The sequence below is a fragment of the Octodon degus genome, unplaced genomic scaffold, assembly GCF_000260255.1.
Source record: "Octodon degus isolate 3935 unplaced genomic scaffold, OctDeg1.0 scaffold00297, whole genome shotgun sequence".
In the NCBI taxonomy this organism is placed as follows: domain Eukaryota; kingdom Metazoa; phylum Chordata; class Mammalia; order Rodentia; family Octodontidae; genus Octodon; species Octodon degus.
The window spans coordinates 1,785,959-1,799,905 of record NW_004524873.1 but is presented as its reverse complement, the minus strand read 5'-3'; the positions used below and the strand labels follow the sequence as shown (position 1 = coordinate 1,799,905).

General features: G+C 34.7%; 1 protein-coding gene across 2 annotated transcripts in view; it reads right to left on the bottom strand.

Annotated features, from left to right (window-relative positions):
- Window positions 1-10,397: 10,397 nt before the first annotated feature.
- Window positions 10,398-13,947, bottom strand: part of Kiaa0368 (KIAA0368 ortholog) — a 143,892-nt gene continuing 140,342 nt past the window's right edge. For both annotated transcript variants that reach the window (XM_004647268.2, XM_023707544.1), the window contains 2 exons: window positions 12,673-12,744; window positions 10,398-10,683 (listed from right to left, as the gene is read on the bottom strand). In XM_004647268.2, coding sequence (XP_004647325.1) covers window positions 10,547-10,683; window positions 12,673-12,744 — 209 coding nt within the window. In that variant the 3' untranslated portion in view covers window positions 10,398-10,546. The remainder of the gene's footprint in view (window positions 10,684-12,672; window positions 12,745-13,947) is intronic.

Here is a 13,947-nt window from a genome sequence, read left to right as displayed (position 1 = left end):
TTTTTTGGTGCAGAACAGGGGATTGAACTCAGGCCCTTACTCTTGCCAGGCAAGAGCTTATTCTACTGAGCCATGTCTCCGGGGAGATATATAGATATAGATGATATATATAGATATATGGCGTGTGTGTCTGTGTATACAAAATAGGACAGATATACAGCTACTTTCTCTTAAATGAGATTTATACTATTAGTGTTTAGACAAGATATCATGTCTGCATCCTGTACTCTGAATAACTACTACAAAGACAACAATATGCAATGTATTAATTACTGTAACTGTCCTACTAACCTGTTTTGAAACTGTTTCATTACTATTTCTTTCTCATTAAAATTAATTTTTAAAAAATGTTCTAAATTAAAAATCCTTTGTCTGAGGGACAGTCAGCTAAAATTTTCTCCCAATTCTTCAGGGTTTTTTAACTTTTTTTTAACATCAGTTATTTTTTATTCTGTTGGTGACTTCTCTTGACATACAGAAACTTTTCAAAAACATGAGATCCAAGTTTTTGATTCTTTGACCTATTTCCATGCAGTTTGGTTTTTGTTCATATACTTTCTACCTGACACTATTTCTTCAAGATTTCTACCTACTTACTCTTCCAGTAGATTTAGTGTTTCTGTTTCAATATTTAGATCCTTGATCCATTTTTACTTTAGTTTAGTGAATTGTGCTAGAAATGGGTCTTTGGCATGTGGAGAGCCAGATTTTCTAGCCCCCATTTATTTAAACGGTTATCTTTCTTCAAGTGAATATTTTTGGCTCCTTTGTCAAAGATAACATGGCTGAGTGTGTTTGTAGTTGTGTCTTAATCTTCTAATCTGTTCCATTGATTCTCTGGTCTTCTTTTTGCCACTACCATGCTAATTTCACCACAGTACCTTTATAGTATAATTTCAAGTCAGGCATTGTGGTGCGTACCACCTTTGCTTTGTTTCCAGGACTATTTTTGCTATTCTGGGTCTCTTCTAGTTCCAGAAGAATTTCATGATTTTTTCCTCTAGATCTCTGAGGTATTCTAATGGTGTTTTACACAGGATTGCATTGAAGTTGCATAGCAATTTTGGGAATATGGCCATTTTCACAATGTTGGTTCTTATCCAGATACAAGGAATATCTTTCCATTTTCTGAAATCCTCTTTAACCTCTTTTCAAAAAACTATAATTTTCACTGTATAAATCTTTCACTTCATTAGACTGATTCATAAGTATTTCATTTGCTGGATGCTATTGTGAAGGAACTAGTTTCCCTAATCTTTTCTGTGTTTGCAGTGTCCAGGAATGGTACTGATTTTTTGCTGTTGACTTTGCACCCAGCTATGCTTTTGAATTTGCTTATTAATTCTAGGAGTCTTTCAGTTGAGTTTTTGAAGTTTTCTATGTAGAGTAACATGTCATCTGCAAATAATAATTTAACTTCTTCCTTTTCAATCATTATTCCTTTTGTCTTATCTAATTGGTCTAGCTAATATTTCCAGAACTATATTGAATAGCAATGGTAACAGTGGGCATACTCATCTTCTTCCTGATTTTAAAATAAAAGCTTTGAATTTTTGTCTATTTAGTATAATGTTGCCTGATGATTTGTCATAGATGTCAAGTGGAGGTAAAATCCATGTATTCCAATTTTCTGTAGTGTTTTTAACATGAATGAGTGATGGACTCTGTTAAAGGCTTTTTCTGCATCTATGGAGTGATCATGTGATTTTTGTCTTTGACTCTGTTGACAATATATTACATTTGTTGGTTTGCATATATTGAACCATCCCTTCACTACTGGGATGAATCCCATTTGTCATGGTATATAATCTTGTTGATGACTTGCTGCATCCTGTTCGCTAGTAGTTGAGAATTTTAATAACTATGTTCATTAGGGATATTGGCCACTAGTCCTCTTTTTTGGTTGGGTCTTTCTCTGTCTTTGTTATCAGGACAATACTTGCCTCCAAGAATGAGTTTGGGAGTATTGTGTCCCTGTTTCATTAAACACTTTGAGAAGAATTGGCATTAAATCTCTAAATTTCTTGAATAATTCAGCTGTGAATCCATCATGACCAGGGCTTTTCATTTTTGGTAAGCTTTTATTACATTTTTAATTTCATTGACTACTTCTAGGTTATTCAGAATTTTTATATTTTCTTGATTCAGCTTTGATGATTCACATGTATCTAGGAATCTGTTCCTGCCATCTGTCTTTTCCATTCTATGCAAGTAATAATTTTCAAAGTAGATATTAATGATCTACTGAATTTCTGTAGAATTTGTAGTCATTTCATGTTTTCCATTCCTTATGGTATTTTTTAAAGAGAATACAAATTAGAATTAAAACAAAAAATTACAAGTGACAGAGATTTTCACTTTACAAAGTAATATGAATTTCACAGTACTTGTTGTAATACAGTGTTGTCTTCCAACCAAGTATTCATATTGCCACATGTATCCATGTAAGGTTGGAAGAAAAAAAAAAAGAAATTAAGAAGTGAAAAAGTAGAAACAATTGAAGAACATGAAACAAATTAAAGCATTAATTGCTTATTTCCATAGACCAACAGAAATGCACAGTACAGTCGACTAAACCATCCTGCTTACATACATAGATAAATCTCTTTCCTCCACTCCCTCTCCTGTCCTTCTCAACACAGTAACCCTTTCCTTTTGAACAAGTTCATTCCCTTTTCCAACTATCTATTGTGCCCTTCAGATTCCATTTTTCTCTTTCCACTTCTCACACTAAGGAAACAATATGATGTTTGCACATGAGGGTCTAATTTATTTCACTAAAGAGTATGTTCTCTAGTTACATCCATTTACTGACAAGACTCAAATTTATCTTGTTTTACAGTAATGGAATAATACTCCATTGTGTAAAAATACAAATTCTTCTTTATCCATTCTTCAGTTGATAGGCATCTGGGTTCTTTACAGGATTTAGCTATGACAAATTGCACTGCTATAAACATGTGTGCATATATAGTGCTGCGGTGTTTTCAGTTCTTCTGGAATACCCAGGAGAGGCATAGCTGGCTGGAATGGGATCTCCAATCCTAGCTGTTGAAAGAATCTCCACATGGATTTCGTTTCTTGATCCACTCTGTTTCTTTTGATGAACTGAGGCCTTTTACGTTGTTATAACTGATATGTATTGGCTTATGTTTGTCATGTTATTTTCCTACTGAAGAACCCCTACTTTTCCCATTGAACTGCTTGCTCTGCCTCACGGTTCTTTTCTGGTGTTTCTCTTTTAGTTGTGATCATTTTGGTCTCTAATATATTGGTCAGTACTCTTTCTAGGGATCATTTGTCATGAACTTCTTCAGTTGGTCTTTTTCATGTATCATATCTCTCCATTAAATTTAATAGGCTTGCAGAGTACATCTGGGTTGGAAGTTGTCTTTCAGGACCTCAAACATCTCACTCCAAGCTCTTGATCTGATGGTCTGTGTTGAGAAATCTGCTGTGATTCTTAAGGGCTTTCCATTATAGGTGATTGTTTCTTTACTCCATTTCTGGGATCTTGATTATTATGTAGGAGTGATTTATTTCAATTATGACTAGCATTCTACATACCTCACTTAACTATATGTCAGGTTCTTTTCCCATGCTTGGGAAATTTTCTGCTACTACTTCTGCAAGTCTTTTTACATCATTCTTGTTGACTTCAGCTGTTTTGTTGGTATTAGTCTTACATTATCTTCCTTTGCATAATCTTTCAGCTGTCATTGTCTTCTGGTTATTTTTAAGAGATCTTTCCTTTTATGTTCACTAGCTGCAATATTGTCTTCAAAGTCTAAAATTCTGCCTACAGCTTCATTCAAGTAGGCTTACCAGTTTTCAATGGAATTCTTAGTGAACTGGGTATGTTTTGTCTGTTTCATATACTCTAGTTCTTTCCTGTATTTTTCATTCAATGTTTCCATCATTTTCATACTCCCCTTTATTTTTTTCATCTATGTCTTAAGATGTACTAATTCTTTCATGATGTCATTTTTTTTAACCTGAAAGATTACTTCTAATCTTATTTCCTCCATAACCTGATGGAGTTCTCTTTGAGTTGCTATCATTTCAAAAATTTCAAGTGTTGGGGCCAACCAGATAGCTCAGAGGACTAAAGTGCATGCTTAGGCAAGCTTAGGCAAGTTTAGGGACCATGGTTGGATCCCTGACACCACATGCCATGCCAGCCCCACCCCCAGGGCAGGCTGAGCCAGGAAGTCTGGGCATAGTGGCCCATGCTTGTATGCCCAGTGCTGGGGAGGCTGAAAGCATGTCTAAGCTGTGTAGTAAGATGCTATAACAACCAAATACATTTTTTTAAAAAAAATTGAGGTGTGTGACTTCCAAGTTCTTCTATGACTTTGTCTCTTGGACTTGTTTTGGGTGAGCTGGAGGTTTGAAACTGTCTTTTGCTTCCTCCTTTTGACATGTTTGAAGTTCCCAATATCCACCCTAACTCTCCTGCAATGGTAGGGGGGCAGGGTATGAGTGAGCAAGGCTCCAATGAGGGCAGGGTAGGCTCACCAAAGCTCCCTCTGTGCTGAGTTCAGTGTGGCTTCCACCTCGATGAATGGTGACAAGCAACAGCTCAAGAAGGATCCAATGATGATGAGGGCAGGCTGAAGTTCTGGAAGGCTCTATTGATGTTGGGAAGGTGCAGGGCTCCTTCCACCAGTGGGACAGGCAGCAGCAGCTCATCAGAGCTATAGTATTGTTATTCCAATCAATATTATCACGATGATAATGTGTGAGGTGGTCACAGCTCAATTTCCAGCGATGGTGGTAGTAGTGAGTGGGCCAGAGCTCATCAGCTCCTCTGTGCACCTGATCTTCTTGGGTGGTATGATAAGTAGCTGCAGTTTACTGAGCTCCAGCAAGGGTGAATAGGGCCAAGGCAGAGCTCACCAGGTCTTCTGTGCCTGTCCCTGCTAGAGAGTGAGCTGGGTATCTGGGTGCGTCACAAGAGGCTAGTCCCCAGAGTTCCATACATGACCCTGCCAGTTTCTATAACAGGGTCCTACTGATGTGCCAAAACTAGCACTCCACTGGTCTCTCAGTGTACCATGGAGAGAAACACAGGCAGGAATGTAGATGACAAAAGCTGGGTCAGGTGGTGGCCCACTACCTGACTGGCAAAAGACTCTCTCCTTTATACTTTTAGTGAAGCCTTTATCAATACTGATAAAAAAAATTAAGGTGAAGTAATTCTCAAGCTTTTATAAACACCATTTGAAAGGTTATTTAATATTTTGTAAATTATTTTACTTTAAAAACTTATTCCAATCAATTTTGAACCTGTTTAAAAGGGGTGTTTTAGAAGGCAACATTTTAAACCTACTGGCTGCTACCAAGGAATAATCAAGTTAACTCTCATTTCCAAACACATCTTCCATACCTTAAATTTGCTTGATGGTTTACAATATAAGATATGCATAGTCCTTTGATATTTTATGTATATAAGCATGTATATTAACCTTGGTCAAAAGGAGAACTGTTTTCATTTGGTCATATGAAATTACTTTTACTGGAAAAGTTTTCCTAAATCAGACACATATATGTAAACATTGTATTGTCTCCCTAATGTGAGAAGCTAAAAAGTAAAAATGTCCAACATGCACAATAGATACTGTAAAATGGGAAGAAATTTCAAAAGGAAAGAGAAACTAGAATGGGGGAAATGGAGAAAATTTAAAAAAAAATATTTATAATAGTTAAGATAGTTATACTGCTTTTCAGTTCACTGAAAGGTTTGTGATATTACTTAGACAATTATATAATAATATTTTGCATTCTAAAGGTAACAATATACAATGTATTAAGCATTGTTATGCTCCTGTTACTGTTTTTGAAATGTTCTCTTTAAAATAAAAACAAAATTTTCAAAGACAATGTTTCTTCAAATATCTGAAAGCAGATCAGGGTTTTATATATTTAGTACAAGGTCTCACTACACAAACTCATAGTAAATCTGCAGTTTTCAGCCTCCCAAGCACTGGGATTACAGGTGCACATCACCCCATCCCCTTTTCTTTCTGGGTTGTCCTTAAATTCTGATGCTGAAGCCAGCAATTTCCATTAACTAGCTATCTCAGGATATGGTGCACATCAGGATCTTTTATTCAGGGTAACTACTTAATGCCTCGGCTATTGAAAAGTTTTCCTAGATAACTGTAAAAATTAATGCATTATCTCAAAAGAATTCAAATTTTATTTACCATTTACCATCTCTTTGGACATGGGTGAGATTTTTTTATTTTCAAGGAAGACTATCACAATTTTAGTCAGCTGAGCACACACTGTGGATTGCAACATCACACAGAAACTACAAAAATATTTTATATGTTCATATATTTAACAACAGTTTGTACGTGACAGTGAGTGCTGGTATCAGAACAATTCCTTGGGCTGAAGCAGCATGAGTGTATTACGACAGCAGCAAACATAAACTTCTCACAAAAAGACTGCTCACACAATATACTACTGCTAAAAGGCCAAAAAGTCCAATCTTCATTCTTTTTTCCTGTTAGTAAATACAAAAGTGAAAGACAGGCAAAGAAATGAGGATGTGCTAGTAATCTTGTGGAGAGACTGTGTTACAGGCAGACACCTGAGAACTGTACATTAAGTATTCTTTAAAACAACTTCTTTACCATCAAAACTATACATAATTCTCATTGTTATTTCCAATTGCCACCATTAGGTATTTCCTCTTCACATATCAGTAAAATTGGGAAGACATAACTAGTGTATTAAAGCCAGAAATAAGGAATTCAGCAATAGACCCTACAAGTAAGTTGTTTGCAAGACAACACTATTTATAGGGAGGAAATCATCAAAATCTGTTCAGAAAGCTTTGGAACATGAATATTCATGATACACATAGGTGGTGCTTTTACAAATGTTCTCCAGTATCAATACAATTCAAATGGTTATTAATCCTTTTAAATAAATGCATATATATCAAACATAAGTTGCACTGTGAAACCATTTAGCATTACTAAGTTGTATAAAGCATTTGGGTGGTCAAGATGAAAGATGTAAGTAGAAATGTACTCAGAAAACTAAAAAAATATAATTCAATAGCACTAAGGGTTTGGCGTCTTAGCACTGCTCTCAGCACCAAGAGAAATTTCCAATGCTGAATAATAAAATCCTTAACATCTTGAATCTTTCTTTGGTGGTACATGTATGACTATCCCATAAGGCAGTTCATACCACTGGTGGTACAGACAGAATCACTTAATCAATTTAACCAATAAATAGTTTGTAAGTAGACCAAATCTATTTAGTTGCTTAAATATGATGAATTACAGACCAAATACAAGTATTAATACTAGTCATACCATCTAAAAAGTTACCAAAATAATCAAATTTATTTCACTGAAGACATTTGTGAGTTTAAGACATTTCATACATAAAGGCAGCTCATCTGTGCAGAGTACACAGAATGACATAACACATTTGACTATTTTGGGGGCCTCAAAGGCACCTGTTTTTTAAGATAATTTTTTCTGACATTCTTTACATTGCTTGTTTCTTGTTGATCCTAAATACACTTCTATAAAGCAAATGTTTTTACAGTAACTTGTGCCTACCACATTTCTTCACAGCTTAGCAGTTTATCAATAATTCTCTAAACTTTTAACTTGGAAATCTTATAAGTACCCAATTCTGACATACAGAGTATTTAAAAGTGCTATATCACAAATTGGTTATATTAAATTTTTACAACCATCTTAACATTTTTTAAGGAAAGATGTGTAACAAAAAGGTATTATTTCACAGCTATATCATTATTAAGCTCAGTAGTAACTTTTTCTTTTATAATTCCTTTGTTGTACCACAATGGTTCTTCTCATTTCCATTTGGGATTAAGGAACATACAATCTCTGCATATATGTATGTATATTTGTTTTTCATATCAAACACACACACAAAAAAAATGGTTGATTCTTTCAATTTAAAAGCACAGAATTTGCTGGGGATACAGCTTAGTGGCACAGCACCTACTTGGCAAGCATAAGATCATGAGCTCGATTCCCAGTCGTAAAAGCACAGAATTTGATGAGGCTTTAACACTTGCTGTAGATAAAGCATATAACACTGACCTTTATTCTTTTGCACACTGCATTCTTGACAAAAATAGTATCCTAGTTACTATAAATGAAAGAAGACACAGAAGAAATGTACTGCTCTAAAGAACACCAAGTACTGAAAAGCCACAGCTTTGTTAAAAAAAAAAAAAAAAAAAAAAAAACCATCCAAGTGATTTTCCTCCAAGTAAAAGCCATTTTCAAAAAAAGTTCACGGTGCTACAAAAACTCACAACCATAATTAGATACCAGCAAAAGGGGTTTTGGTATTAAATACTGAAATTCTTATTTCTAAACTTTTTTGGTCAGAAATAATTGCAAACAGCATACACAAGCAAATTTAAGCATTAGGTAAGGCAATGTTTTCAAACCTAGTAGCAACAAACTTGGGTTAGAAACTGAATTTAGTGAATCTGAAGAATACTTATCTCAGAAAGAAAAAAAAAAATCAAAGTGTATCACACATAATTTATTTCATGAAAATTTATTTTAAATATTTTATATTTGGACATACATATAGTCATACACATTACTTTGGGTCATGATGTAAAAAAGATATTTTTATGAGTCACAGTCAAAAAAATGTGAAATAGTTTGGTCAGTGGTGACTTCTGATGTAAATGACAATACTGAATGTAAATTAATCTTGTGCTCTGGAATCCAAAGCAAGCTAAAGTGCTCCTGGCTCACCCTAAGCACTTAGGTTAAAGTTACCTACACCTTTTGGCAGGGGCAGGTGCAGCAGAAGGAAGGAAAGAAACCCTATTTTAGTTGGAGTGGTATCATGTTATTTTGAGAAAAGGCATTTTAAAAGAATTACTTACCAAATGACTAATTTAATGGCTTTCTTTTCACCCTACAAGGTCATATTATTCACACAAAATGAGTACAAAAATTTAAGTAATTGTTACAATTTTGCGGTTTTAAATAACTGCAGTCTGCAATCTCATTTCTGATGGTTGGGTCTGCAAAATATACAACAAACACAGACAGCAATATCGCCCTCATCAACGTTTATCTGCCTGTGAAGGAATTTCAATTAGCATTATATGGAGACCAAATTTGTCCTCTTCACCTGTAAAGAGCTAAAAAATTCACTTTCTAAAAGTTAAACATCTAAACTATAGGCGTCCAACTTTTTGGCTTACCTGGGCCCCCACTGAGTAAATAACTGTCATGGAGCACATAACAATAAATATGACATAGTTGAGATATATATACTAACAAACTGTCAAATGAAATCATTTTATGAAATAAAACAAGCCCAAGTTTATTAAATAAGAAAACATATCTGCTTCATATCAATCATTTCTGACTTCATGGGTACACACATGTGCAGATAGGTTGAAATATGACTGGTCATCACCGTGTTTACTCACTAAGTTCTAACATCTGATACGTGCAGGTTTTCCTTCCACTGATCAAGTGTGCCAGGTGCAGGAGGCAGAGCTAGCACTGTACTTCACTCTCCCATATGTAACGTTCATTTCCTTTTCACTTATGCAGTCTATACTCAAGCACCATGCAATGAGGGCATGAAAAGAATCACTAAAACTCACATAACAACATTGTAAGTTTGTATCATGTTCTAGTGGGGCCCCATTACTTGGCAGTCCAGGGTCACATGCAGTCCAATGGTGAACTGGACAAACCAGATTCTAAACAATGTTCAGCTTTTATTTTGAAGAAGCCAATGATAAAGTCAGTTTAGCTCTGATATAAGGACCACCCTATATTATCCTAAATCAGTGACAGTGAACCTTTTAGAGACCAACTGCCCAAATTAAAACCCATTTACCCAGAGTGCCAATACTTCAATTAAATCTGAAAACTGAGGTTTAATTTAGAAAAAGCTCTTAGCTAACATCTTTTGTCTTACATGTGCCACAGGTTCCCCACCACCACCCTAAGTGCACGAGTTTCTAGGATAGCCTAGGATGAGCACTGATTGCGCATACATTGTAAAAGAAAGTGCACTGAACAGAACATTCGGTCTGGCTGTGATGCAGACTTCTGAAAGGAACTGCCATTTGCAAGTCCATTTCTTCAAGTGTCAGAGGAAGATAAACTATGTAATGTACAGGGTACCTTCTTGAAATAACTTTAGCTTGGATGCAGTTCTAAGATTTTTACCCAGCTTGCTCTGCAACTTTACTTATTAATTCCTTTTATACCAGCTTTAATTCTTTTAGCAACTGTTTCTGCCAGTCTCATTTACAACCACCTATCAAACACCAAAGGTTCCATTAAGTTCACTTAGGCCACACACTTTAAAAACATCAAGTAAAATAAAGCTAATAAAGAACAAAATTTAAGGCTTTTTTTTTTTTTATTTCAGCCAAGGAATGATGCATGCTACAGATTAATCTTTACTTTTCCCCACCTGGTTTTTTAAAGAGTACCACCAGTTCAAGTCCCTGTGAACATGGCACTTGTTTGTTTCACCCCCTTCTAAGTTATTACAGATTTTCAAGTGTTTTCTTCAGTAACAAAGCTTTCTCCTGAAGCTCAGGTCTGCTATCTGTTTCCATAGTGGCTAAAGACTCAACCAGAATCACTCTGCATTCAGATGTCAAACTTTCCCACTGTTTAGATTCTAAATGAGAAAAGAAAAAGAAAAAAAGCCAAAGAACCTTTGTATCACAAGCAAGAAAAAATTATTTTCCTTTATATACACTATCCCCAAAATAACTATAAAGCAAATCTTTTAAAACAAATCAGTGCATAATAATTACAGGTTCAACAGAGGTCTCAAAACCCAATTATTGACAATAGCCCGAAAGCTTATCAGGGAGTTCCACCATCTTCCCTAGTGTGAGATGAAGAGAAATGAACACTACAGCAAAGCGGGAAGAAAGTATCAAAGCAGGGCACACAGTAACAAAAACAGTTATTTGAATAATGAAAAGGTCACTTAATAAAACAGTAAAAAAAAAAAATCTTGCAATATGTAATTTCACAACTGTAAGATCAGTTTAAGTAAACATTTTATTATTCTCTACTTTAAGGAAAGCATTACAGAATTACATACATACTGAAAAAATTTAGAAAACAATGTATCAAATCCAAATCTTGTTTATGAGGGTCTGCCAGTTTCCAGTGAAATGGTTTCAAGTAAATTATTAACTTTTTAGCCTCACTTAGAATATATTAACCACATGTGTTTATAGAGCACTGTCTACATTAATATTAATACTGTATATATCTGGCACACTGAGAATTCAGTGGTAGGACTAAGTGCTTACCTCTTTTACTCTAGTAAGAAAAAAAAAAAGTAATGTTTGGTTTTTTTTTTTTTAATGGAAACCTAGGAAAAGTGTTTCAACTATTTAAGGGGGTAGAGTGGTACACACGTGTAATCCCAGCATTTGGGAGGCTGAAGCAAAAGAACTGCCAAGAGTTCAAGGCCAGCCTGGGTTACATAGCTAAGTTCAAGGCCAGCCTGAATTATATAGTGAGTCTTTGTCTCAAAAAATAAAACAGGTGTAGTGGTGTACACCTGTAATACTAGCACTAGAGAAGCTGAGGTAGGAGAATCTCTGTGAATCCAAGGCTAGCCTGGGCTACATAGTGAGTTCAAAGCTAGATTGAACTTTATAGGCAGATGTTGTCTTTAAAAAACAGAGAAACAAAACAAAATTAATGAGAGGTAGAGAGAGACATGGGGGTACCAAAGACAGAAAATGACAACATCGTGGAAAAAACTCTTGTATAGTCTCTATCTTAATCCAGAGTTACAACAATTTTTTTTAAAAAAGAGAATAACGAAAACACACCTCCTGAAATTAATGGCAGAGACAACCATTAAAGATGGTTCTAGCAGTTTTTATCAATGATACAAGAGATCATTAAAAAGAAATCTGCTGCTGGATAAGGCTATTTTTAAAAAGAAAAAAGGATTAAAGGAAGAAAGAGAAAAATGGATTAGGGGCAGGACTAAAATTAAAATCCTACTATCTGATGACTCAAGTGAGTTACTGTCAAAATAGTTACCTATCTTCTTTCTTATTCTGTTTATTTCCACGTACACAATGACCTCTATTGTGTCACTGTCAATCACTTTTCTTGAATTAACCAAAAATGGGCCAGTATTCATCATTAAAAAAAAAATTATTATAAATTCTGGGAGGCCTGCTCATTAGCTTGGCTGTTTAAGTGATTGCTTAAATAAAGCAGTCAGGCTCAGGATGCTGTAGTTCAATCCCCAGATCCTCAAGCCTTGACAGACTTGCCCTGAAGTCATCCTGAGCCAGTCAGAAAAAAAAAATAAAATAAAATCCTTCTATTATAAATCCTGAGATAACTATAACATTATTGTATATTAGAAGTATATAAATTAAGAGTACCAAAAAGTATACAGTGCAGTACAGTATAGCACTATATATGAGAAGTACACAGATTAAGAATACCACATTTAAGTGCTTAAAATTTAATGGTTTCAGTTTTGTATTTCTACTTGCATATGTACATATATTCATTTGCAATTCAGAAAATAAGCAAAAAACAGAAAACAAAAAAATTTTAAATGTATGCCATAAAGTATCCTAACTTGATGGTCCTTCAATCAGAATTATTAAAAACTCACCTTCAAGTTTCTTAAGCAGTAATTCTATCACAGATAAAGCTTCTGTTCTCACAGATGAGTAGGTCTTATTTTCTAAGAAGAAAATTAGAATTCATATATATGCTTTAAAGCTAGAAATTCCAAGATTAAATCAGTATTACTGAAAGATACTCAGAATTTATAACTCTATGAAAGGATATATTTTGTTTTGTTTTTAAGTAGATTGCCCTCTGTTATTATCAAATACTTACAATGTGCTACATATCCACATTTCTTGCTTTAGGAAGTTGCGATAAATATACAAATCACCAAGCAAATGGTAATGTTTAAAAGATTTGTTTCAGATGTGCAATATCAAAAGGCACTATCTCCAACATGTCATCATCAAATATGGTCATCACCACTACACACCTAAAATATGCAGATTCGTACAATAGTCCTTATTTTATCAAAAAATATTGTACAACCCAGTGTTTAGGCCAGCTCAGGGATATCTGGAGCCCTGCAGTTTTTACCTTCCAGTTTTCCCCATAAAAGTATGCAAACTTCCAAGAATTGCAAGTACAACATGCTTCACTTATATCTACTCTTTGAAACGTCATCTAGTTCACAGGGAAATGCTCCACCCAAAATAGTTAACACACAACCAAACATAAAAGTAGTGAAGTGTTATAAAGAGTAGTACAATCTGCCTTACAAATAAAAGAATCAGCCCAAAGGTGCTTCCAGTAGTTAAATCTGGGAGCAACTGAGTAACAAAAAATAAATATAAATCACTGGAAGTTGGGGGGTGTCTCCTCACAGACTGCATACTAGGTACAATTTTACAGATTTGCAGTTTTGAAGAAGATACTACTGAGTTTTAAAATATGCTCCTACGAGCTGCTTACTAAACACAAGAAGAAAAATAGAAACTATAGCACAGAATGCTAGGTACCCAAAAGTAATGTCACAAATCAGGATAAAAGGACACTAGCTACTGACGTGAGGAAAAAGAGTACATTGTATAAAGTCCCAACTAGAAATGAATGAACTATATCTAATTATGAGGAAATGTCAGACAGACAAGGAATGGGGTAGTATTCTGTTTTTCAAAGAAGGGAGTAGGAGACATATTCTTCAAAATCAATGTTGTAAAAGACAAAGAAATGCTAAGGTATTAGGATAAAGAAAAAAAAAATTAAATATGACAACTAAATGACATAAATGATCTTAAGCTGGCTTTCTTAAAGGAGAGGTAGGAGAAAATCCTGTAAAGGACATTACTGATTTAATTAAGAAACAAAAACTAGAATA